The 24,080-nt window shown below is 39.0% G+C and overlaps 1 protein-coding gene across 2 annotated transcripts; it reads left to right on the top strand.

Annotated features, from left to right (window-relative positions):
- Positions 1 to 1,384: 1,384 nt before the first annotated feature.
- Positions 1,385 to 23,273, top strand: DGCR8 (DGCR8 microprocessor complex subunit). 2 transcript variants are annotated; one of them, XM_054219549.1, is made up of 14 exons: positions 1,385 to 1,549; positions 7,167 to 8,165; positions 8,614 to 8,776; positions 9,713 to 9,855; positions 10,585 to 10,867; positions 12,564 to 12,761; positions 13,614 to 13,715; positions 16,603 to 16,701; positions 17,932 to 18,014; positions 19,168 to 19,268; positions 19,712 to 19,818; positions 20,041 to 20,168; positions 20,586 to 20,699; positions 21,014 to 23,273. In XM_054219549.1, the coding sequence occupies exons 2-14, from the start codon at positions 7,443 to 7,445 to the stop codon at positions 21,089 to 21,091; spliced, it is 2,322 nt and encodes a 773-aa protein (XP_054075524.1). In that variant the 5' UTR covers positions 1,385 to 1,549; positions 7,167 to 7,442; the 3' UTR covers positions 21,092 to 23,273. The 2 variants fall into 2 exon arrangements, with proteins under 2 accessions (XP_054075524.1, XP_054075523.1); XM_054219548.1 differs by having other exon boundaries at positions 1,386 to 1,549; positions 21,033 to 23,273.
- Positions 23,274 to 24,080: the final 807 nt, after the last annotated feature.

The raw sequence follows: 24,080 nt of genomic DNA, 5'->3' as shown, positions 1-24,080 counted from the left end.
GGTGAGGCCCCACCTTGAGTGCTGTGTCCAGCCCCTCACCACAAGAAAGACATTGAGGTGCTGGAGCATGTCCAGAGAAGGGCAACGGAGCTGGTGAGGGGTCTGGAGCACAAGTGTTATGAGGAGCGGCTGATGGAATGAGGGTTGTTCAGCCTGGAGAAAAGGAGGCTGAGGGGAGACCTTCTCGCTCTCTACAACTGCCTGAAAGGAGTGTGCAGAGAGGTGGGGGTTGGTCTCTTCTCCCAAGTAACAGGCAATAGAACAAGGGAAAATGGCCTCAAGTTGCACCAGGAGAGGGTTAGATTGGATATTAGGAAAAATTTCTTTACCAAAAGGGTTGTCAAGCATTGGAACAGGCTGCCCAGGGAAGTGATGGAATCACATCCCCTGAGGTGTTTAAAAGCCGGGCAGACGTGGTGCTGCGGGACATGGGTTAGTGATGGTTTTGTCAGTGTTAGGTGGATGGTTGGGCTCAATGATCTGAAAGGTCCCTTCCAACCTAGATGATTCTATGATTCTATGTTGATTTCAAATCAGTACAATAATGACGGACAAGAGAAGGAACCCTGTAATTTAAGTGTATTAAGTGTATCAATAAAAGCTACTATAGTTCTCTATTCCAGGGGAAAAGCAAATTATAAAGTATTAGAGCGAATTAGAACAGTAAATGTTCATTAACCCTTTAGAAGTAACTTCACATAAATTGTGTAAGATGTTTCCTGTAATTATTTAGGAATTGTCTAAACACTACAGTCAGATTTGGGGCTTATTCTGTGAACTGCTTGGTACATATGGCATGAAATATGGGCCTACTTTGATTTATCCTTTGTAAGTAAAATACAGTTTGAAAGGGTAACGCTGCAGTTGTGCTGCTTAAAGATACATAGCAGCGTTTGTAGGAAAACATGGCATCTTTTCTTCAGCTAGCTAAAGACACGCGTAGGGGCGAAAGCCCTGAGCGGCCCTTTCCGCAGGCGCCGCGCCCTCAGCGACAGCGGGGCGGCCCTGCCCGCTCCCTCAGCCTGCGCCCTCCCGACTCCCCTCAGCGGCCGCCTTTAACGACCTCCTTCAAGCACCGCTCCTTGCTGCCAAGGTCTCCTCCCACCGGCTGGGGCGGTGACCAGCTCGGGGCCTCCCCGCGGCCGCCCGCCACCGCGGCTTCCCCCGGCACCAGACAAAGGAGCCCGGCCCCGTCACGGCCGGCCGCGCCCTCCCGCCGCCAAGTCCCGCCTCCGCCTCCCTCTCATTGGCCTGCTACTGTGAGGGCGTATGCCTTTCGCGTCTCTATTGGCAGAGCGGGTTAACATGCCAGGGAGTCCACCAATGGCTACGGAGATTTCAAATTCGTGACAGAAGCTACTGGGAAGGCAATTGGCTCGGCGAGGGCGGAGTCCCGCCTGCGGAGACTGGAGCGGCTCGGAGCAGGCGTTTAAAGATGGCGGCAGCGGCGCGGAGTTGGGGGTGGTTTTTGTGAAGTGGTTGTGTTTGCTCTCCGCCCCCTCCACCCCCCACTCGCGGAGGAGCGGCAGGGACACCGGGGATGGCTCAGGTGGGTGCTGGCGCCGTGGGGCGACGGGGAGGGTGTGCACGGGTGGGCCTTGCGCCGCCGCGCGGGCAGTAACCCCTCCGTCCCCACAGGCCGCGGCGCCTGCGGGGGCCGTTCGGCCTGCCGCGCTCCTCGCCGCCGGTACTGCGCGGCCGCTGCTCCTTCGGGAGCCCTGAGGAGCCTTTCCCCGAGCAGCGAAGGCGAATGCAGCGCCAGCCTGTCGCTCCAGCGGGCGGGGGGGGTTCCCTTCCCGGTGGAGGTTGCCGTGAGGCTTCTCCTTTGCCCCCGGCTGGAGCGTCCTTCCCTCAGAGGTGGTGTTCTGTTCTGTTTAGAGTTTTTTTTTGGGGGGTGAGGGTGGTTTGTTTTCTTTCTCGCCCGCCCCCAGCCGCCTCCCTTCTCGCTCCCGCCGTGAACTGCATTTCAGGGTAGTAGAAGGAAAGGAAACGCCATGTCTTTCTACCCTCCAGCGCACCTCCTTGTCAGTGGGGTGATGGGGAGCATCACCTCTGGCGCCAGTTTCTACCCGCATCGTGTCTCACAGTACGTGTGTGTGTCTTAGGGTAAAGGGAGGGTGAGAGGGAGGTTTTCTGCTAGACACACCCGTTTGTACGGGGGAGAAGACCGTGTGTCTCCTCCTCTGCAAAGTTAGGAAGAAAAGGCAGCCCTTCATCAGCGTGTGGGATGGCCGTTCACTTTTTCCGGTTCTGGTACGTTGTGATGGTGAAGATAAGGTGGTGTGTCTGTCCGTAACTCTCAGGATTCTTTTTCATATGTTCCTTCTATTAAAAGTGAAGTATGCTTACACCTTCCTTTAAATTATCTTGTTCAGTATTGAAAAGGTTTATTCTTCTACCTTTCTTGACCTTTTTTTGGCTGGAAAAGTAGAAGTCTCTCTTTGCACCTCTTTTTCTTAGGCTTTTGGTTTATCTATAAAGTCCGTTTGCCCACTGAGAGGGTGGGACCCCCAGCATTCAGGCATCAATCCCTCCCTCATAAACTGGGATTGAGGGCTTGCTGGGTGAACCCATTCAATTTCTTTACTCCCTTAGGTTGTGAGTTGCAGATATTGGGAGTTAGATCTCTAATTTTTCTTTTGTAAGCATACATCTTTTCCCTTCTGTTTAGGTAACTAAACTTAAGGGTTCCTATTTTTAATTCTGGATGAACAGTTAGGTCACTAGTTCTTCTGGGCAGGACCTTCTGATTACCAGGATTATTTTGCTTTTTTAGAGAATGAGGGGAATTGGTTTCTTATGCCTGTTGTTTTTCTTTACAAGTAAGAAACTATTTGTGATGTGAAAATAAGAATATTTTTTTCTTCTTCCTAGGCTCTGATTTTCAGATTTTCAAAAAATGGTTTCCTGTTTTACACAATTAATTGAAACAGTCTAAACCCTCACAGAAAACTGGTCAAGCTGTAAAAGCAGCGATGGCTTTGACATTTCTGAGGGTGCCTTTCCAAAATTAAGTACTCTGCTTGTTCTGAAATGGGATGAAATCTTATAAAGTACATAAGTTCTTTAGCCTTGTCTGTATTTGCCACTGATAATGTTATGGTTAACCCATGACTACCTTTTCTTAGACTGCCTTCATGACTTAAAGTGTTGTTTCCTTCAGAATCTTTCTAGTCTAAAGCTGATAATGAGAGAAACAAGTTCTTGTATGTAGTAAACTTACAGAGTATTTTTCTTTTGAGACTTCCTGTTCTGGTTTAAACAAATTCTGTCCCCTTGGTTTTGGGGGTTTTTTAGTGGTTGATAATAAATAGGGTTAGCTATTTTGAGGCCTGTATGTATCAAAAAGATACAATAGGTATAATAAAAAGATGGTAAATGATTATGAGCCAGTAATCGCTTTGATAAGAGTTAAAGCTGAGCGGGTCTTTAAGCATGATCAATGCCTCTTGCAGCTCTGCAGAGCAGAATTTCATTTGGAGCCGGAGGATGAGGAAGACTTTGTATTTGGATAGAAATATGGAGAGTTTGCTCTGAGCCACTCTTTCTTTTGGGATTCACTGACTGTGTAGTAAGCAGTTTCTGACAAGGAATCCAGTTGCTTTTAAAAAGTGACTTTTGAAGAGAGAATCTGTGGTATGCTGTTCCTTGTTCCTGATTGCAGCTACAGGTATTCATGAAGAAGTTATGTTCTTTATTGAACTCGCTTGTAAAACTGCCAGTGTGCTGTACAGTGAAGGGATTTCCTCTTTGAGTTTGGGCAGTGCTGGTTGCAAATTTTAGGATTCTGTCTTTCTCCTGTCTTGAAGAGAGATATGCTTTTCTCTGTGTACTTTCGCCCCACCACCCCCATCTCTCTGTTCTGATTGCAGGAATGGGCAGTGGTGCTTATTAGACAAAGAAGTGTTTGTTTGGTTTTTTTTCTTTCTGCCTTCACAGAACATGTATAAGACAACCAAGCCAAGACATTGCTTTTAGTTGGGCCTGTACAGTTTGCTACATTACACTTAGATGTCTACCATCTATCTGTTTCTCTGAGTTTACTTTGTGACATGAAATGCTTTCAAAATATGAGTGAGCAATTAAAAATGTGAAATTACCATGTATTGGTAATCTGCAGAACACGAGCTTTGCATTGGTGTTTCCAGCAGTTCATCCAGAGTTCCTTTGCTGTTTTGTACTGGCTGTTCCAGCTGTCAGTGGTGTTCATATCTTTTTGAGGAATCCTTATGGAAACTGTTGATGGAACTTGGTGGAGCCCTGGAGAATAAAATCTGTTCTTTCAGGGCAAGTTAGTTAAGCATGACAATAGGCAGACTAACTTATTTTATATTCTAATATTACATAACCTAGTATGCCAAGTCTGGTTTTATGTATAATATGTATAAAAAAAAATCCATGGTTGTTCGATTTCCTTGATCTAAGGTCTGTTTGGCTGATTTTAACCTACAGGCTCATCTAATTTATCCTTTTAAGTTTCATCCCTCTGTCTTTGTTTTTAAAGTACCTGATATCTAAGGGAAAAGTCTTTATTGGCTCTGTGTGGGTTTTGGTTTTTTCTAGACCCTGACATAAAGGGCATATTGTAACACTGGTTGGCAAGAAAGTAGATGGGAATTGGACTTGTGGTACTCTACTTTTCCCTGGCTTTTTGTAGCTTGTAGGAAGGTATTGTAGACCAGTGTAACTGTGGAGCTGCCAAACTCTGTTATCTTACCCTAGGGATGTGGCAGGTTTATGGCTAGAAATGCAGAAGCTAGTTTAAACTCATCTTGGTACTTTTTCTGGCCACAGTACGTGTACTGATTAGTAGACAATCCCTGGCAGTGATTTGGTATGCTATTCATTATTCCAAGGCCAACAAGAATTTCATTGTTAATAGTGCTTGAATATAATCAAGACATCTTTTCCACAAAGAGCGGAGGTGCAGTATCAGCAAACTGCCAAAACTAGGCTGGTAATATTAATTTCTTGTGTTTTGACATTGGTGGTGTTAAAACACTCTTAAGCGTAGGAGCAGGACACAACTTGGGGATGTGGAAACTGCATTGACGATCATATCTTATGACTTGTCAAAAATAGTCTTTCTAGTTGGACCAGGTAGCTCCTCAATCATGTGGGAAGGTAGTGCTCTTTCAAATTCTACTATACCAATTTCAGTATTTCATTTCTGTGTAAAATAGGTCTGTTTGCTCTTTTAAAGAGCCTTCTGAAGACCCTTAAAGTGGAAAAATTAGATTACTTAAGCATTTGGTTTCCAGGAGTTACTGAATTTATACTATGACTTTTGATTATTTTGTTCTGTATTAACAATGAAGACACTAATGATTTATTGTGAACCTAATAATTTGTCATTCACCGTTTCGTATTTCTTTAATCTGAAGATGAGAAAGGGGGAAGGTTATTAGACAGTATTTCTAGGGGTATTCTGTATAACACTAGGTGTTTCGGAACCTGTTGAAAGAAGAAGGAATTGATCACTGCTCAGGTGATTGTATGATCATCTTGTAGGATGGAATGGATTTAAATGTGTAAAACAAGCGGTTCTATTGGTGGATGAGCTGTTTTTCGTTCTGGAAGATACTATGCTTGTATCAGAGAAGATGGGATTATTTTAGAGCTTTTATTAAAGTGGAGTATTTTTCCTTGGTAATACTCCAATGCATGTCAAGCTCAGTGTCTTGAATGTGATGTGTCAGTTTTGAATATTTAAAAAAAAGCCAAACAAAAACCCACAAAATATGAACTACTCTGCTGCCCCAGAAAAACTTTATTGCCACATCACTAAAACAAGAGTTTGCTCTGTTGTATATTTTGCTTTCTTCCAGCTCCCAGGTAGGTAGCTTCTGTATGCTGTTGAATTTTAATTGCTTCCATTATGCCTCCTGTTTCCCAGCTTCCTGCCTTGCCTCAGTTGGTGTTTGCACATTGCTGTTGGTTTGTTCTGTCTGGGCTGGTGTAGAGATATATTAGAGAATTACATTTGGCTTCTCTAAGTCCCTCAAGACAACCCAGGTGTTCTGCCCTGTTGCCTTCAAATGTTACACAGTGATACTAAGGACTCGGAGCTTACCTTTCTAGAATACTTGAGTAGGCTTTCCCTACTGCCGGGAAATACTTTGAACAGAGAAAATTCAGCCAGCTGTCTGTCTCAGGCAGAGTAACACTGCTTTATTTCTAGCTAGTAGGAAGATCTAAGCCCAGTTTGGGGTGGTATGGAGGGACTTGGAGAAACCAAAATAGCAGGTAAGAAATTATGCTTCCTTTCCCCAGGTGTGTATAGTCCTGCACAGATGACGAAAGTATAATTGAAGGAACCATCACAGACATGGTAGAAAGAACCCTTTTAATGTAAAAAACGGGGGGAAAAAAAAAACAAACAAAAAACCAAAACCAACAAACCCAAACCACACACCAGTCACCTCCTGTAAAATTTCCTAGAGCAATTGCATATTTTTGCCAGGTTAAATTAACTAAATAAAATATTGGTTTGTAAATGCCTTCCAGAATTAATGTGAGCTTTATTGCTACGTATCTAGACCTGAATTCTTCAGACATAACAAATACGTAGTCCCATAATAATATGGAGTATAAGATCAAACGTCTAGAGAGTCATTTGGTGTGAGTTCTTAATAAATTATGACATTTCCTGTTAAAACTTCCTCTGAGAATTCAAAAATATCTAATAACTTAAACTTTCAAGAAACTATAAGACCATAGTTGTTAAAATCTTGTTGGTGTTGCAGATTGTCTTTAACCATAACCTAATTATCCTTTCTGCTGTGCGGGTAAGTATGGCTTGAATACCAGGTTGTTCTAAATCATAGGAGAATCCCCCCAAGATGTACAGTTTTTAGTCTGGTCCCTACAAATCCCCTTAATGCCCTTCCTGCTAACCAAGCAGAGAGAGTCAACAAATCATCCAGGCAAGTACATGTTAACAAATTCTTGTGCTAGTGTACAGATCAAGCAATAAAACCAATCTAACTTCAGCCTCATTCAAAAGGGTATCAAGATATCCTGCTTCTCTCACTATAAAAATGTCACTCCTACTGGAAATTTATGTTGGAAGGAGTGATGTTTTTTCTTTTTGCCTGGGATACTATCTCTGTTGTTTTTTTTTTTTTTCTGTGACAAAGATCTCTTTTTTTTTTTTCTTCTTGTAGGTTGAAAGAAGAAAGGGAGACCTGCGTGTCCAATGAAGATGCAGTCTTAGTCTTCAGCTATTTAAGCTGAATGCATTGTGATTTCCAATAATTGAGACAGTGATTCTGAAAGCTGTCTACATTAATGAAAAGAACAATGTAGTCAGCTTAACTGAATCATCAGTGTTGCATATTGAATAGAACATGATAAACCAATCTTGATGGACTTATGCATGTTAGGAATATAGATATAAACATTTATTAAAGCATTGTTTTTTAAAAACAGTAGTTTTAAAAATGGAAAAATATGAAAATGTACCACCCCTCCCTAAAGAACCTGCAAGAGAAATGAATGTGGAGAATCATACTTGTCCCCCACCTCTGCCGCCTAATGAACAGCCTCCACCACCTCCCCTGCAAACGTCCAGTGACGCAGAGGTAATGGACGTTGGCTCTGGTGGTGATGGACAGTCAGATACCCCTGCTGGGGACACGCACAGTATCTGCAGAACACAGCTTCTCACAAAGGGATCTGCCTGCTACAAAAGTCGTCTTGTAATAGACCCTAACAATAGTGACCAAAGCCCAAGAACTGCTCGTCATGCACCTTCAGTTCGCAAGTTCACCCCAGATCTTAAGTTACTTAAAGATGTAAAGATTAGTGTTAGCTTTACAGAAAGCTGCAAAAGCAAAGATAGGAAAGTTCTGTACACTGGAGTTGAGCAGGATTATAAGGCAGATACAGATTTTGGTATTAATAATGTAAATGGGGATTTGCATGTTTGTCCTTTTGGTGGTAGTAATGGTAAAGCTGTAGGAATAGGGGGTGAAAATGATGACAAGAAGGATGATGAAAATGATATTGATCAGGAAAAGAGAGTGGAATATGCAGTTCTGGATGAGCTGGAAGATTTTACCGACAATTTGATGGAAATAGATGAAGAAGGAGGAGGGTTCACATCTAAAGCAATCGTTCAAAGAGATAAAGTGGATGAAGAAACCTTGAATTACTCATACGAGGTAAGTAAATCCACAGGGTTTTGGTGGGCAAGAGGTTTCCAAGTGGCTAGAAAAAAATATGTAAAGATGTTCACTGAAAAAGTCTCTTCTACAAATGTGCAGTACTTGAGTAAAAATACAGAGTTTTTAGAGACAGAACATTGGCTGAAACCTTTCATAAATTATGTTGGTCAAACTTCTGAGTTGTGTGTCAGCTTCTATAGTCTTGTTTAAAAATAACATCTAAAAGTCTTCTTATAGAATTGCAGCTCACTTTATCATGAAAAATATGAGTTCTCACTTATGAAAACTTATTTTCTTATTTTTCAGTATTTTTTACTGGGATCATTGGAAATTTCTAGTTTTTCTCTTTATGGAAGTACATAGAGAAAATGTATACTTTTTCTTTGCAAGGGGAAAGGGAGATTAGTAGACCCAGAAGGATGGTGTCTGATGAAGTCTCTTTCAGGATGACTTTGATAATGATGTGGATGCTCTCCTGGAAGAAGGTCTTCGAGCACCTAAAACAAGGAGACTAGAAAATGAGAAATATGGTGGTGAAAGCGATCACCAGTCTGATGGAGAAACAAGTGTGCAGCCAATGATGACCAAAATTAAAACTGTACTTAAAAGTAAGTTTAATGTTCATCAAATATCTATGATTTCTTCTTTTTGTATGGCTTATATCTGTAGGACAAAAGTATATCAGCAAGTGAAGTTTAGGAAAGCAATTCTTGTGAAATAGTTAATATGTTACAGAATTGTATTTGAAGGTTTCTTACTATCGGATATGAATTTTCATGTTCCTCAAGAACAAAGTTGATTTTCTGGGGGGGAAGTGCTCTTGATCTTCCTCTGTTGTATGTAATGGGAATGTATTTTAGTGTGTGGATTTGTGGAAAAATTGTGAAGAATGTTACTTCGGTGGTGGGGCAGTGAACAAAGATGATCTGTTCTTTCATCTTCAATACCGCGAAACTCCTGGAGACTGTGGTCACTGTGAACGTCTTCCTACTTTAGTTGTATAACTTCTGTTGTTGAAATTGCTCTATGTGAAGTCTTCATGCATGCAATCCTGGGTTAAAAAAAAAAATCATTAGGAAAGTCACTTTATTTATCAAGTTTCATCGTGTAAATGTTTCAAATTACTAATAAAGAAGAACTGAGAATATGAACCAATCCAGAAGAATGTAACCGAAAATAGTCTGAATTATAATTAAAATTTGAACATGCTCTAGAGGAGTATTTTACAGCTTCATTGTATTCTGAAATAAACAGAACAGAAAATTCACTGCTGAAATGAACAGATCAGTCCCTATAAAAATTCGGGCTACTACTGCTTTTCAGTTGAAAACATAATGGAATCTGTAATTTTGCAGGATTTAATGTGGGTTAGAAGCATATGCGTTTTGATTAAAGCAAAACAAAATCTTTCTACAAAATTTTTAGTCTTGTTTCAGTGTTATTTTATCTTTTGAGACAGAAAAACAATCAAAATAAAAACGTTGGTTCTTTTTCTATACTTGTGAGCAGTCTATCCAAGTTTAAAGAGATTCTTTGCTTTAAAGGTCGTGGCCGCCCTCCCACAGAACCTTTGCCAGATGGATGGATCATGACATTCCATAACTCGGGCATTCCTGTATATCTGCACAGAGAATCTAGAGTTGTTACCTGGTCTAGACCTTACTTCTTGGGAACAGGAAGCATAAGGGTGAGAGCTGTCAGTTATTTAAATACTTACTGAGATCTAAAAATTAGATATGTTCCTGCAAACAGTTGACTATTTTTCTATTGTAGCAGGCTTCTTTCCAGTGTTAGATTTGAAGTGCTTGCAAAATAAACTCCTTTTTCTGAAAATATATGATTTTTCTTATCATGGTTTGTTTTTCCACTTTTGCAATGAGTTTGGATAGTTAAAGCGAATGAGATGGTCTTGTTTGGTGCCCTTGTTGTTCTAGCATATGGCTGCCAAATGTTGGTTTTATTCCACCATGAAATGTATTTAGATAATTTAGTTTTAGCTGTAAACTAGCCTGAGCTGTGGTTTATGGTCCACATCTACAGAAGTAAGCATGTGATGTACATGAATCCAAGGAATTTGCAGAAATCGGATTTTTGGGAAATTTAATCATGGGCTTAAACCCCAAGAGAGCTCAGCGAATTTTGTGAAAGCATGTAGTATTTGTCTGTAATTGAACAGAATATAACTGCGATCTAAAGCAGCAAACACACTTTGAAGGGTAGTGTCAATGTTATACAGTGTCAAGGTACCGTAGGAGTGGACGTATTCAGATCTCGAGTAGAATAAGATTGCTGAGCAGAGAGACACTTGAGCCTGGACTAAATAAAAGTAACTTCCATCTTATTTACATGTTTTGGTTTTGAGTTTTGCTTTTCGTGACCTTGAGGTACTGAAACCTTCTATATTTTATATTTGCAGAAACATGATCCTCCCCTCAGTAGCATTCCCTGCTTGCATTACAAAAAAATGAAGGAAAATGAGGAAAGGGAACAAAACAATGATATAACCCCAAATGGGGAAGTATCACCTGTAAAGCACCTAGATAAATCATCAGAACTGGACTGCCAAACAGAAGAACCAGACTCTACTGCTGCTGATTCTGGGCCTTTAGATGACAAAGACCCCTCAGGGGGAGATGCAGCACAAGGAGCCTTAGGGCAAGTTAAGGCCAAAGTTGAAGTATGTAAAGATGAATCTGTAGGTATGTATGGAAAGTGGAGTCTTTTCTTGGTTAGAGTTGGGGTAACAGCATTTGGGATAAATATGCTTTATTGCAGACTTGGCAACTGAATAATACCTTGCCTGAGATCAAGTGGTCTGTTGCTTTCTGCAGTTTTTCATATGCAGAGATCTGGAGAAATAGATCCAGTTTTATGAATCAATTTTGATTTTAACAGGAGGAGAAACATGTAGTGGAAATCTTTGCTGAAGACTTGAGTATCCACATGCAAAGATTTAACATACAAAAATGTGAAAACTTTGGAAGTTAAATCCGGTAGACTTACCTCAGTTTACGAATCAATTCACTCGATGCGTACATACGAATTGCTGTTGTCAAGTGTGTTTGTGTGACTTCGTTAAATAGGCTTTTCTATGCAGTCTCTGTATTGGCTGAATTGTAGCTATTTCAGTATGATCTCTTAAGATAAATGGTGCAGTTAAACTATATTTGCTTATTTGCACAAGCGTAGCAGAATAAGTTATGTAAATGTAATTGCTCTCATGCAAGGGGATAAAATGCTTCATTATTTTATTTATGCAAGTCTGATAGCTTTTATACAAAAAGCTGTCTAAAGATGTGATGCCAAAATCAATGCCGAACTTACAGAGGAATTTAAAAAGCTCATGTGCCAGTTACCACAGCTAGGTACCTGAGAGTATCATCCATGTAAACTACTGCTGCTCAGAATACTGATACGGGTTGTAGGCTACCACTTACCTTTGTAGTGTTCAACTTGTCCTTGTTGTTACATGCCTCCTGTTCAGTCAGAAAACCATGCCAAAAGATTTAAAAAAAAAAAAAAAAAAAAACAAACAAACAAACCCAAAAATCAATATTTACCAGCAAAACTAAAACCAGTAAGCACTTATTTTCTACATGAAGTTCACCTGTCTATCTCTCTCTCTGAATAGGATCTGTTCTGTATTACTGAAAAAATTACTGAGTGATCAAGTGTAAGCGTGACTTGCATTTGGAATTCCTTGTGGAAGGAAACAATGCCAGCAGCTTGCTTCTGTTTCTGTACATCTTGGGATGCTACTCTTTATTTTTGCTGATTATGTCTGCAGAAATATCCTGTAAAGGAGAAGCGGCTGTACTTCAAGGGAGGGTGGGGAAGGTATTCTTTTAGTAGTCTTTATGTGAAAAAGAATGTATTAAATTCTGTTTAGAGGCCAACAGATATTCATGGAGTTCATGGAGCATCATTATATAGCGTGTCACGGTATGCTGTTTAATAAATAGGCAGCAATAATCAGTTTTGGCTTCAGGAATAATAGCATAACCGCTGTTACTCACTGTATACCTTGCTTCAGGTAAGTTGAAGGTGAATAGGTGATTAAGTAGAACAATTACTAGTGTTTTGTTACAAATTGTGTTGGGTATTATGCTGGTTAGGGCTTAGGAGAATCTTCAAGTGACAGAATAAAATGTTCTTTTGTTTTGTTTTGTTTTCCAGTTTGCACAAATGGTTTGCATTTGACCCAGGAACAGGAAATCTTGTAATTAGTTCTGTTACTATAAAATAACATCTTAACCTTGCGTATGTGAACTAAAGCCGCTACTTTTGCTCCTAGTCTAAAAAAATAGTTGTAACATATTTAAAACAGTGGAAATAGTGAATTTAATGCTTGCTCAGTGGTAAAGCAGACAAGAGTAACTTGCTTGTGTTTCTTAGATCTGGAAGATTTTAGACGCTACCTTGAAAAGCGTTTTGACTTTGAACAAGTTACTGTAAAAAAATTCAGAACCTGGGCCGAGAGACGGCAATTCAATCGTGAAATGAAGCGGAAGCAGGCAGAATCCGAGCGGCCTATTCTGCCTGCCAATCAGAAACTCATTACCTTGTCTGTGCAAGATGCACCTACAAAGAAAGGTTAGTTCGTCTACCTGGAGTTCAAATATTCTGTATCAAAGACTAATTTCAGTTCTAAGCTTGATTTGAAAAAAAGAAAAAAAATGAAATACTGTAGTAAGTCCACTTTCTTCTTGTTCTAGAATTCTGTGTTTGTGGATCCATCATATTACATAGAAAAGGAAAAATACTGTCAAAGATACTTCCTATTAAAAAGAATAATCCCTAAATGAAAGGATTTTTGTTTAAGGCTGCAGTCCTGGTAACTGGTTACTACCTTCAGCTGCTTGTTACTGTTGGTTGTTAATGAAAACCCTCCTGCCTCATCACTCAGTGCTACTGCCTTCTCACTTCTATACCAGTTCTAATTGGTGCCAAATTAGGGACTGGTTACAAATCCCAGATTGATCTAGGTTAAAACCTACAGTTAAAAATAGAATATTAAAGCAGTTTGATGTAAATGGAAAGGTTCTGGCTTGTGGATTTGAAGTGTATGTGCCTATTACTAGAAGGGAGATAGAACATGTGGTTAGGAGCAAATTAAATTCTAATTAATATTAGCTGCCAAAAATGCTGTGTGTAGAGGTCCAGAGACCGTGGGACTGCAAACATTGAACACAGAATATTTGATTTAGCTCATAATTAATGCATTTCCAGTTGTTCATAGAAATTTCTCAAACTTATTTCTCAATAACTTTTCAGAGAAAATGGACTTTAAGGTCTGAATTAGCCATGTCTGATTCAACAGCACTGCGTTTAATTTGAGCAGGCGCTTACCCCTTGTAGCTTGTCATTTATTATTTGTAGTAGAAATTGTCTTTTGAAGACTGGAACTACTTAGCTATCTTCCCCTCCCCCTCTCTTTTTTTGTAGAATTTGTCATTAATCCCAATGGGAAATCTGAAGTTTGCATACTGCATGAATATATGCAACGAGTCCTAAAGGTTCGCCCTGTTTACAATTTCTTTGAATGTGGTAAGTCTGTTAAGTTTTTTAATTGACCACGTGTTCTTTTGAAGGGCTTATGTCATGCTTGGATGTCAAAAAAAAAACCCCAAAAAAACCAAAACAAACAAAAAAACGATGGACACTTTTCCTAGGGAATGTCTTGAAAGTCTATTGTGAGTCAAATTCTAGCTAGGAAACATTTTCTGTATCTTAAACAGTGGCTCTTGAGGATAAGAGAGATATTATACTTAAAATAACAATGTGGCTTTTCGCTTGGAAAACTATGCCTAAGTGAAAATGGATTTAACTCACTTGCATCTAAAAAGATGCATCAGTGAAATACAGGCAATTACAGTTTTGCTGATTGTACACAATTAATATTTGATTAATTTTCTTATCATTGTTGTCCAGAAAATCCAATTATAAGGCACACATTGTCTTATTGAATCACTAGAATGCTGAAAAAAAAAAAAAGCTAGATGCTAAACCCAAATACTTTCTGAAGGCCTTTGATTATGAAGCGGTTAAGAACTCGAAAGATTTCTGCAGATACACATGTACCCTCTCTAAAGCTGCAATAATTTGAGATATTCCTGTGGTTTTGTTCTGTTCTGGTTTTCTTCCAATTAACAAAAAATACAGCAGATTTTTTTTAGATATGTAGAGTTTTGAAGTCATTTGCTGTATGTAAATCCAAGTGACTGTACGTTATGATTGTTATGTTATGGGGGTTCATATTTTAGTCCAGTCATCCGAAGAGAATTGTCTATGTATAAATTGATGTTAAAATGCAAATGGAAACCAGCAATGGCTACGTAGCCTGTTTTCTCTTGTGTGAATATTCTCTAAGGTCATTGATAAATTACAATTAACGTTAGTGGAGACATTACTGGTTAGGTGCTGATTGCAAAAAGTTCATATGCAGTTGGTAGGAATTGATTTGGTATAAATGTTGACTATAGAATCATAGAATCTTCATGGTTGGAAAGGACCTTTGAGATCAAGTCCAAACATACACACACAAAAAACCCCCTACAATCTCTGCCACTAGAGCATGCCCTGAAGTGCCACATCTAGATGTTTCTTAAATACCTCTAGGGATGGTGGCTCAACCACCTCCCTGGGCAGGCTGGTCCAGTGCCTGACCACTCTTTCAGTAAAGTAATTCTTCCTGATATCTAATCTAAACCTCCCCTGCTGCAACTTCAGACCATTTCCTCTGGTCCTGTCATTATTCACTTGTTGGCCACCTGGGCACACTGCTGGCTCATGTTAAGCTGGCCATCCACCAGCACCCACAGGTCCTTTTCTGCCGGGCAGCTTTCCAGCCACTCTTCCCCAAGCCTGTAGCGTTGCTTGGGGTTGTTGTGACTGAAATGCAGGACCCAGCACTTGGCCTTATTAAACCTCATACAACTGGCCTTGGCCCATTGATCCAGTCTGTCCAGGTCCCTCTGTAGAGCCTTCCTACCCTCCAGCAGATCAACTCTCCCACCTAGTTTGGTGTCATCTGCAAACTGACTGAGGGTGCACTCAATCCCCTCGTCCAGATCATCAATAAAGATATTAAACAAAACTGGCCCCAAAACTGAGCCCTGAAGAGGGACACCACTGGTGACCGGCTGCCAAGAGGATTTCACCCCATTAATCACAACTCTCTGGGCACGGCCATCCAGCCAGTTTCTTCCCCAGTGAAGAGTACACTTGTCTATGCCATGATTCGCCAGCTTCTCCAGGAGAATGCTGTGGGGGACGGTGTCAAAGGCCTTACCGAAGTCCAGATAGACAATGTCCACAGCCTTCCCCGCATCCAGAAGGCGGGTCACATGGTCATAGAAAGAGATCAGGTTGGTTAAGCAGGACCTCCCTTTCCTAAACCCATGCTGGCTGGCCCTGATCCCTTGGCTGCCCTGCACTAGTTTTGCTCATGGCATTAGAAGAATGGGAATAGAAGTGTCATTCTGCTGGACTAAAAGTAACTTAGAGTTACTGAGACTATGTTGTTCCATGGCTAGTGTGGGATTTATGGGAAACGCTGGATGGATATCTGTTTGTGGGTTTTAAACAGCTTTTAATTTTATTCTGTGTCAGTGGTGTGAGAGGTAGTCTGGTAGTTCCTGACTTAGGCTGTTCTAAGACTATAAGGATGCTGGCACTCAGAAAAGCAAAAACTTGGGGAGAATTTTATTGTAGATAAATACTGTGGGGGAATGCACTTGATGTTTAATCAAGAATCTAAAGATGTTACATATATGATGAATATAACTGGAATTAAATTAATGTTGTGTTTTTTCCCTGTAATTTCCAGCCAGATTGCCTTATCTAGCTGCATTTGAGATTGCTTTACAAAGCGGTATAGCATATGTTCCTTGCATTTTTGCTTTTGGCAGGGTATTTTTGTGGGGTACCTCATGGAAGAGGAAGCAATTGCACCTTTTTCAGCAGGAGGCTTGAAAGGATTGAGTCCTGCAGTCAGCATCCAAGGAATTACATGTCAGGCATCTTAGTTTAATGTGGAATCTATAATTATTCAGAATTATGGTATTCCTATATATGCATTACATAATGTAGCTGGATTTCCAATATCAGAATGTGTATCTCCTGTATTGACACTGTGTTAGTGATGCAAAATCTATGGAAAAGATCACGAGCAGTCTCTTAAAATTTAAAAGTTCTTAATTTGGAAGAATGAAGTACATGGTAGGTCTCTGTTAATGGAAAACTGTTAGTTTTTGCTATATTACAGTAAGCAATTCTTTAGTCTTTCTGAAGAGTAAACAATTTCCATCCCTCTTGAAGGTGAAATGAAGAAAACAAATCTTGATAGTGGTGGTATTTCATGTTTGTGATGAGTATTTTACATTGGGAGTTCTGAAAAGCTTTTTTTTTTTTTCCTTTCTTCCTCCATTTCCAGAGAACCCAAGTGAACCTTTCGGAGCCTCAGTGATAATTGATGGAGTAACATATGGGGCAGGAACTGCCAGCAGCAAAAAACTTGCCAAGAATAAAGCTGGTAACACTTTTGTTCTTTCTTAATACCAACTGCTGAGTTGTTTATCTGTTTTCATTTCTGCTTTGAGGATGACATATTTGCAATAGTAAGTAGGAATCATTTTGTTAATAGTTAAAGAATGTATACATTGTGTCTTTTTGGTGAAAGCAGTAAATACTGTTGCAGAGACTTTTCTGACAACCCTAAATTCAACAGTGTGCTGGGATAGAAAACCATGAAGACATTTCAGATATTAACTTACATGTAAACTATTGATGTATACTGAGTAGCTGTAAGAGTGTTTGTCTCTAATGATCACACCAATAAGAACGTGTTGGGGGTTTTATGTTGATACTGTCACCTGCTATATAAACACCTGGTGTGTAGATTTTAGCAAAATGTAAGTCTTTGCCCTTCTTTAAAACGAAAAAAACCCCTCAGGATTTTAGTTGATTTGGTTCTCTTTCAGGTAAAAAAAGAATTGTGCTAAACTATGTGACTATTGATTCCCAAGTGCTTGTCTTCATTAATTAGTTCTAATTGTGTAAGTCTCTAATAAATATGCAAATAATTAAGATCTAAATGAGAGTGTCTGACACATTAGAACTTCTTACCAGTCTCCATATTTAAATGTCTTTAGCACAAGGATCAAGAAAAAAGAACTTCTGCAAATTTAAAGATGTATAATGTACCTGTGGTACTCTCTGCACTTGTGAAATATGTCAGTGTAGCTAAATCACCAAAAGCCAGCCCATAATTGTGTCATTAAAAAAAGGTATTTTTCTGTTACAATTTGGGCAAATACCAGGTGTGCTTTTTGTGCATTCCTTGGGTTTTGAGTGCCCTAGTGACACAATACTGGGGTTCGGCTGTAACAACTAAGGGGTGATAACAGCTCTCTAATTTTAGGTCCTACGGGCTCTATGTCACTTTTAAAATGAAACTTGATTATCTTTTTTTTTCTTCCATAGGCATTTGCAAAAAGCAGTTTCTTCTTAGTTTATGTAGTTGTGAGATTTTCATTATCGACTTGAACAAGTAGAATTTTTTCCCCTTAAAGTGCAAGTGAATGTGCTTGCAAAAAAAAGATGCCCATCTTATCTGTGAAGTTGCTCTGTAGTATGTGTGGATATTTCTAGGGCAGATGTGAGGCTTGCTTAAAGGGTGCTTCATTCTCCTGTTTTGGTTTTTTTTTTTTTACAATCACAGTTTAAAATAAATGTAATCAAGCTGTTTAATCACTTTTTGCAGCTCGGGCTACACTGGAAATCCTTATTCCTGACTTTGTTAAACAGACCTCTGAGGAGAAGCCCAAAGACAGTGAAGAACTTGAGGTACTGAACTCTTGCTTGCAGGATGTCATTGTTGGAATCTGTTTTTGAAAACGTTACACCTTCAATTTCAGAAATATTAATGAAAATTTGGAACGTTGTTTTCTCAGATGGAAATGTGAAACGCTTCCTTTATAGCAAGATCTATGGCAATGAAAATACTTGTTTTTCTCTTGGAACTGATCAGAAAATTTACTGTGATGCAGAGAGCTAGTCCCTTGTTGGAATACCAGGTCAAGTACTGAAGACCTGACATGTTCCAAGACACTAGACTGCCTCTGGCTTCCAGAATCCTCTGGTTGATGCTTTGAAAAGTTCAAAGCCAGGTGCTGTCTGTGTTTGTGTGATTGTCTTAGAAGTCCAAGTAAGAATTAAAAGTGCCCAGGCTTCTGAGATGTTTTCACTTAGCTGTGAAAGCTACTTATTGCCAGACCAGACAGCTAAAACTTCAGACTTTAAGCAGTGACTTTTGAGAAAATCAAAGGGGAAGTTTGTTTAAGCGGAGAGTGTGTGCTATGTTTTCAGGTATTGGAAATATTAAACAGCTAGTTCATCAGTGGTATGTTCGCTTCCAATTCAGCATGTAACAGACCATCAGGAAGGAGTAAAGGAAAAATCAGTGATCAGCCTGAAAGGAATGCTTTCATTTTAAGAAATATGACAGAATGAGTTGTTTGTACGCTTGCTTTAACTTAAAACTGTGTTGTACACACTACACTATTGAAATGGTTATTAAGAAAATGCAGATAACTCTTTCCATTGTTCTAAAATAAAACACAAAACATTCCAATAGCTGTTATGTCGTCTTTTATTAAACCTCAGCATTTTGCTAAGTTCAATTTCATAATTGGTTAAAAAAAATAAAATAGGCTTGTCCTGAGGATGATAAAGAACTTATAACACTGTAACGTCTTGTATAATGTAAAATTGGAATTAAAAGAATTATCTAAATTTTTGTCTGCAAATACATGATTAGGTGTGGGAATCTTAATGAAGTTGGTAAATACCTTCATTATGGATTTTAGAAATACTTTTGAAGTATTAAGCACAAAGTAACAGAATTTGTTTAATGTTTCAAAGGAGAAATGAGGGTTAAGAACAGTATTAAGGTCGTCTTTGCACAAAAGCTCAATAACCCTTTTGAATTCCTTTGTAGTATTTTAACCATATCAGTATTGAGGACTCACGGGTATATGAACTCACCAGTAAAGCTGGACTCTTGTCTCCATATCAGATTCTCCATGAGTGCCTTAAAAGGTAAGGCTGCAGAAAAAGGAGCGCACTCTGCTGTGTGCGAGTGTGTGGGTCAGGGCACACCACTTGCTTGGTTGCTGGTACCCACAGTGTTTGTCACTAACGGTGACGTTGGTGGGCTGGCCACACTTCCTGCGCACACTGTGGCTGTAAGACTGCTTCATGCTCTATCTTCCTTTAATTCATATTTGCTGTTTATGCCTCTTGTCTTCTGAGATTAGGATTATTTAGTTGTGGGACATACAAATATATTTGTCTGTCCTTTATGCAGGCTTGCCTTTCCAGTCAACTTACTGATCTAGAAAAAACTCTTTATTAATTAATGTTCTAAGATTTGTTATTAATATATGTAATTCTAATGCAATGACTGTCAAAGATAACTGCAAACACTTCAGTTGTTTGTGATTTTACTTAGTATATGATACTGATTTTTCTTTATGCTTAAGAAACCATGGAATGGGTGATACATCCATAAAGTTTGAAGTGATTCCTGGTAAAAATCAGAAGAGTGAATATGTCATGACTTGTGGCAAGCATACGGTGCGAGGCTGGTGTAAGTACAGTACTTATTGTGACCGCTGATCGGGTGAGCTTCCTCTTCTCCTGTTCTTGTTTGTCCATTCTGTAGGTGCTTGTTCAGTGCTTTATACGCTTGTTAGATGCTTATTCTACTCTTCTCTGGTTACCTTAGTTTTGAATAACACAAGTAAATATTGGTGTTCATCTAATTATGTAATGTGCCAGTATTCACACATTTTCATGATTATTTTTACAGGCAAAAATAAAAGAGTGGGGAAACAATTAGCTTCTCAGAAAATCCTACAGCTACTGCATCCACATGTGAAAAATTGGGGCTCTCTTTTGCGTATGTATGGTAGAGAGAGTAGCAAGATGGTTAAACAGGTGAACATGATTTTGCTTGATTGTAACTTACCTTGTGATTGTATTTTTGCTTCTGTATTTTTCTGGTTTTTGGGTTTTTTTTAAAATTTAGTTACAACAAAGCTTTAATGGTATCTATTTTGGCATAACAGTGTTGTTCCCAGTTATGATAAAGGCAGTGTGCACTTGACGAGCAATTCTCGATTCTTCTGAATTGATTCTCGTACCTTGCTATTGCCAGGCTGTAAGATGAGTGCTGTCGTTGACATCTTGCATCTTATAGGTTGAAGTTAAATAACCTCTTTAATATTTAACCAACTCATGTAAATATATGTTATTACTTAAGGAAGTACAACTATCTGCAACTTCTGCTCCACATATTTTATTTTTTTTATAAATAAAAGCTCATCTGTTGTTGCTTGTTGTTCTGTCAAATAGGAAACCTCTGATAAAAGTGTGATAGAACTTCAGCAGTATGCCAAAAAGAACAAGCCAAACCTGCACATCCTGAACAAGTTACAGGAAGAAATGAAAAAACTGGCCCAAGAAAGAGTGAGTATATGCTCTTTTGTGTTTATAAACAGGAAGAATGCCATGGGTCAGACATGCCAATTATTAGAATTTTTGCAAACTTGATATTTGGGGGGGGGGGGGGGGGGGGCGGGGAATAGGGCGTACTTTTAGAGATTTTCATCCTCTCTTTTAAGTGGGCTTATAACTTAATTTTACCTACTTTGGTAAACTTATTCTGAACATTAAGACAAGTTAGCCTTTCACGAAGATTGACACATCAATTTGGCCAAAGTTGTTCAAAATTTTAAAATGGTGTGGTGGTGTTATAGTCTCTTTATGACTGTGTGGTGGAGTTTGTTTCATGTTCTTTAGGAGGAAACACGAAAGAAACCCAAGATGACAATAGTGGAATCGGCTCAACCCGGCAGTGAACCTCTGTGTACCGTTGATGTGTAATGAGAAAACTTACAAGTGGGGAGCAATAACACAAATGGAGGAACTAGATTTTCAACAATTATTTAAAGATGTTTGCTGCAGTATGCAAGATAACTTTTAAAATCCAAGCTGCTTCAGTTATGCATTGTTCTTTTTGCATCATCAGGGCAATATTACTTTTTCCTACTTTCTTTTTCTTTTCTTTTTTTTTAATACCTCTGAGATATGTACGTTTAAAGGATTGATCATAAAGATCTCTACTTGGGCACATGCACAGAGGACAGGCATGTTCACACAGGATAAACTCAATCAAGCACTTTTTCCTGGAAAGCCATCCATGTTGTTTAAGATGGATGCGTTTTAAGGATGAAATTCAGAATATCTATGTACAGGCTGAAGCTGATATTATATATATACACATTCATATATATGTATATATAAAAGAAATCTATGTACATCTTCTTGTATGAACATGCCTAAAACTATTTTTGTGAAGAGTTTTGTTGCATTTCAGCACATAATAATATGCACTGATAAGACACTTTGGTGACAAATACGTGAAAGTGATGAGCAACGTTCCTAATGCCATAGGATTAGGCCAGTAATGCTGTTTCTTTTGTTCGGTTTTTTTTGTCTACTGCCAGGCTTAGTTTTTCAAGATCACAGTATGCAGATTTTTCTATTACTTGAAAAGAACAAGTATACCTGGTAGTGTTAAGAGCAACAGGCTGGATATCCAAAATTATTGGGGTTTATTTTAATTGAAAAGAGCCTATGTTAGTTTACAGATCATTAGACAGGGGAAAAATATGGCCCTATTTATTTGATTAAAATAAAAACTGTAATTTGAAAGGCTGTTTTCAAAGTTTGGAGCCAAAACGCAGCTGATGATGGTTGACAGTCTAAAAATATTTTGCCAGTGAGGTGTTTAAAGACCTTCCACTCCCTTCTCCCAGCAATAAAACAATTTCTCACTTGTTCGGAGTCAGAATGCATCTGACTTGATCAATTAAGTCTTAATTTGCACCATATACATGAAGAATTTTAAAAACAAACAAAAACAACACAGCTCTGAGAAATCTGAAATAACTGCAGCAATTTAGGTTTTTTAAGGAGTTTTTGGTTTTACTTTTTTAATTACATTTTTAGCTTTTAAAGAAAAAGTGTAACTTCTGCAAGGAAAATTAGAATGTAGATTTGGAATATGACATAGAGTAATAAGTAGAATGAGACCATAACAGGTTATACTGATAAACAAGCAAATCACAAATATGCAACTATTATAAAATACAATCTTAGAACAGAGGCAGTACTCACCATGTCATCTGAGGCTTTATGAAACTAAGCACAGAAGAAAAAGTTCTGGCTGTAGTGAAAGCGCTGCTTTGTGGGTCTGGTTCCGTGCTGGGCGGTTGCAGTCAGTCTTCTTGTGGAACCGTTTCCACGGGTCCTTCAGTCGGCTCTTGCAGAAGGGAGCACGCACCGGAGTGGTGGGGCTTTGTGCACCCTGGCTCCTGCAGGAGGGAGAGCTCGACTCCTTGTCGCTGCTGCAGCTCCTGGTGCCTTCCTGGGCCAAGAGCTGAGGGCTTCGGGGGGTGGGGGGTGGGGTTGGTTTGATTTTGGGCCTTTTTGTTATGTTTTTTATTTTTTTACCATGTTACACATAGAGTGCTGCAGTATAATGAATTTAGTGCCTACTGGATTTTAACAATATTGGCATCAGTATTGTAAGACCACCTTTTAATTTTGCCCATTATTTTGGAAATACTTGGGGATTAATTGATATCTCAAACTAATGTGTTGCATATAATGTTTGAGCTTAAACAAGAGGAGTCTTGGAGTCTTACCTGTTTCTGTGTTTGAGTGATACGCTCAGAGGTCTCTGCAAATATGAATTCACCCATTTTTTTTATTATGATATTTAGCTTTTCAGTTCCATGAGTTGTAATCCTGTAATGACAGGATACGGGTAGTTGGAAGACTATACATAAATATTACTTAAAGAAGTGGCCTATCTAAAGAAAAGAAAAACAAAAAAACACTGCCTCTGCTTTTTTTGTATAGCTTTAATAAATCTCCATCTTTTCAAGGGTATCTAAAATTGGTGCAGTAGTGACAAGCAGTGATTACTGTTTGTCTCTCTTGTTATTGTTTGTTTGGTTTTTTTTTTTGTGTTTCCTTTTCATAAAGACAGGGCTTATATCTTCTATGCCTAAATGCATTACTCTTTTAGGTAGGTTTTACTTCAGCTTATGTGTTTTCAGCAGAAAAATCTGTACTTGGATGGCACTGTAAAAGACAAATCACCCATGTAGATCTTATTTTTCTGAAACGAGAATGTCAATGCATTTGCAGGTCACCTGCAGAATTACCCACAGATGCCTCGCTTACAAATTTGTTTCCATTCTTTTTAAGAGATTGCTGTATTACCTCAGTCTGCCACTATCAGAATCACAAGGTGACCGTTGCCCTTAACTAAAACATCCAGAGATTTCATTGTGAACCAAAGCCTAAACGTATATTATGCATTCTAAACAAAAAGAAACACAAAAAGATGGTATTAGACCTTGCTGCAGCCTTTAACTGGAGAGATGTCCAGAAAATAGCGCAATAACTGCTGGAACAAACAACTTAACTGCTGTTTCTCTCATTGTGAAGTATTCTTGTGTTTTAATGTTTACTATTGTTTGGAGTGTAACAGTCTTGCATTTGCACATAAGCACGAGCTGCTGTGATAGAGGATAGATCATTGCATTAACTTCAGCTTCTGCATGAACACTTACGGTGTGATTCAAGATGTATCCTAAACTTGTCTTGTAACTCTTGTGTGTTTTCTAGGTAATCGGCTGTAAAGGTTTATATCTTGATTGTATGAATGCATAAAACAACTGCTGCTTTTGTCACTATATTTGTTATTTATCCCTTCTGTCTCCAGAGGAGGATCGGTATTTTTATGGGGATGGAGTGTATTTTTAAGAACTGTTC

The sequence above is a fragment of the Rissa tridactyla genome, chromosome 13 (assembly GCF_028500815.1).
Source record: "Rissa tridactyla isolate bRisTri1 chromosome 13, bRisTri1.patW.cur.20221130, whole genome shotgun sequence".
In the NCBI taxonomy this organism is placed as follows: Eukaryota; Metazoa; Chordata; class Aves; order Charadriiformes; family Laridae; genus Rissa; species Rissa tridactyla.
This window is presented reverse-complemented; position numbering and strand designations above follow the sequence as displayed.

Bases quoted from the DNA above. Each gene is read 5' to 3' on its own strand.
- DGCR8 (XM_054219548.1), top strand. From the start codon at position 7,443: ATGGAAAAATATGAAAATGTACCACCCCTCCCTAAAGAACCTGCAAGA. The intron at 20,169-20,585 runs GTGAACATGATT...TCTGTCAAATAG, and splicing joins GTAGCAAGATGGTTAAACAG to GAAACCTCTGATAAAAGTGT. The intron at 20,700-21,032 runs GTGAGTATATGC...CATGTTCTTTAG, and splicing joins AAAAACTGGCCCAAGAAAGA to GAGGAAACACGAAAGAAACC.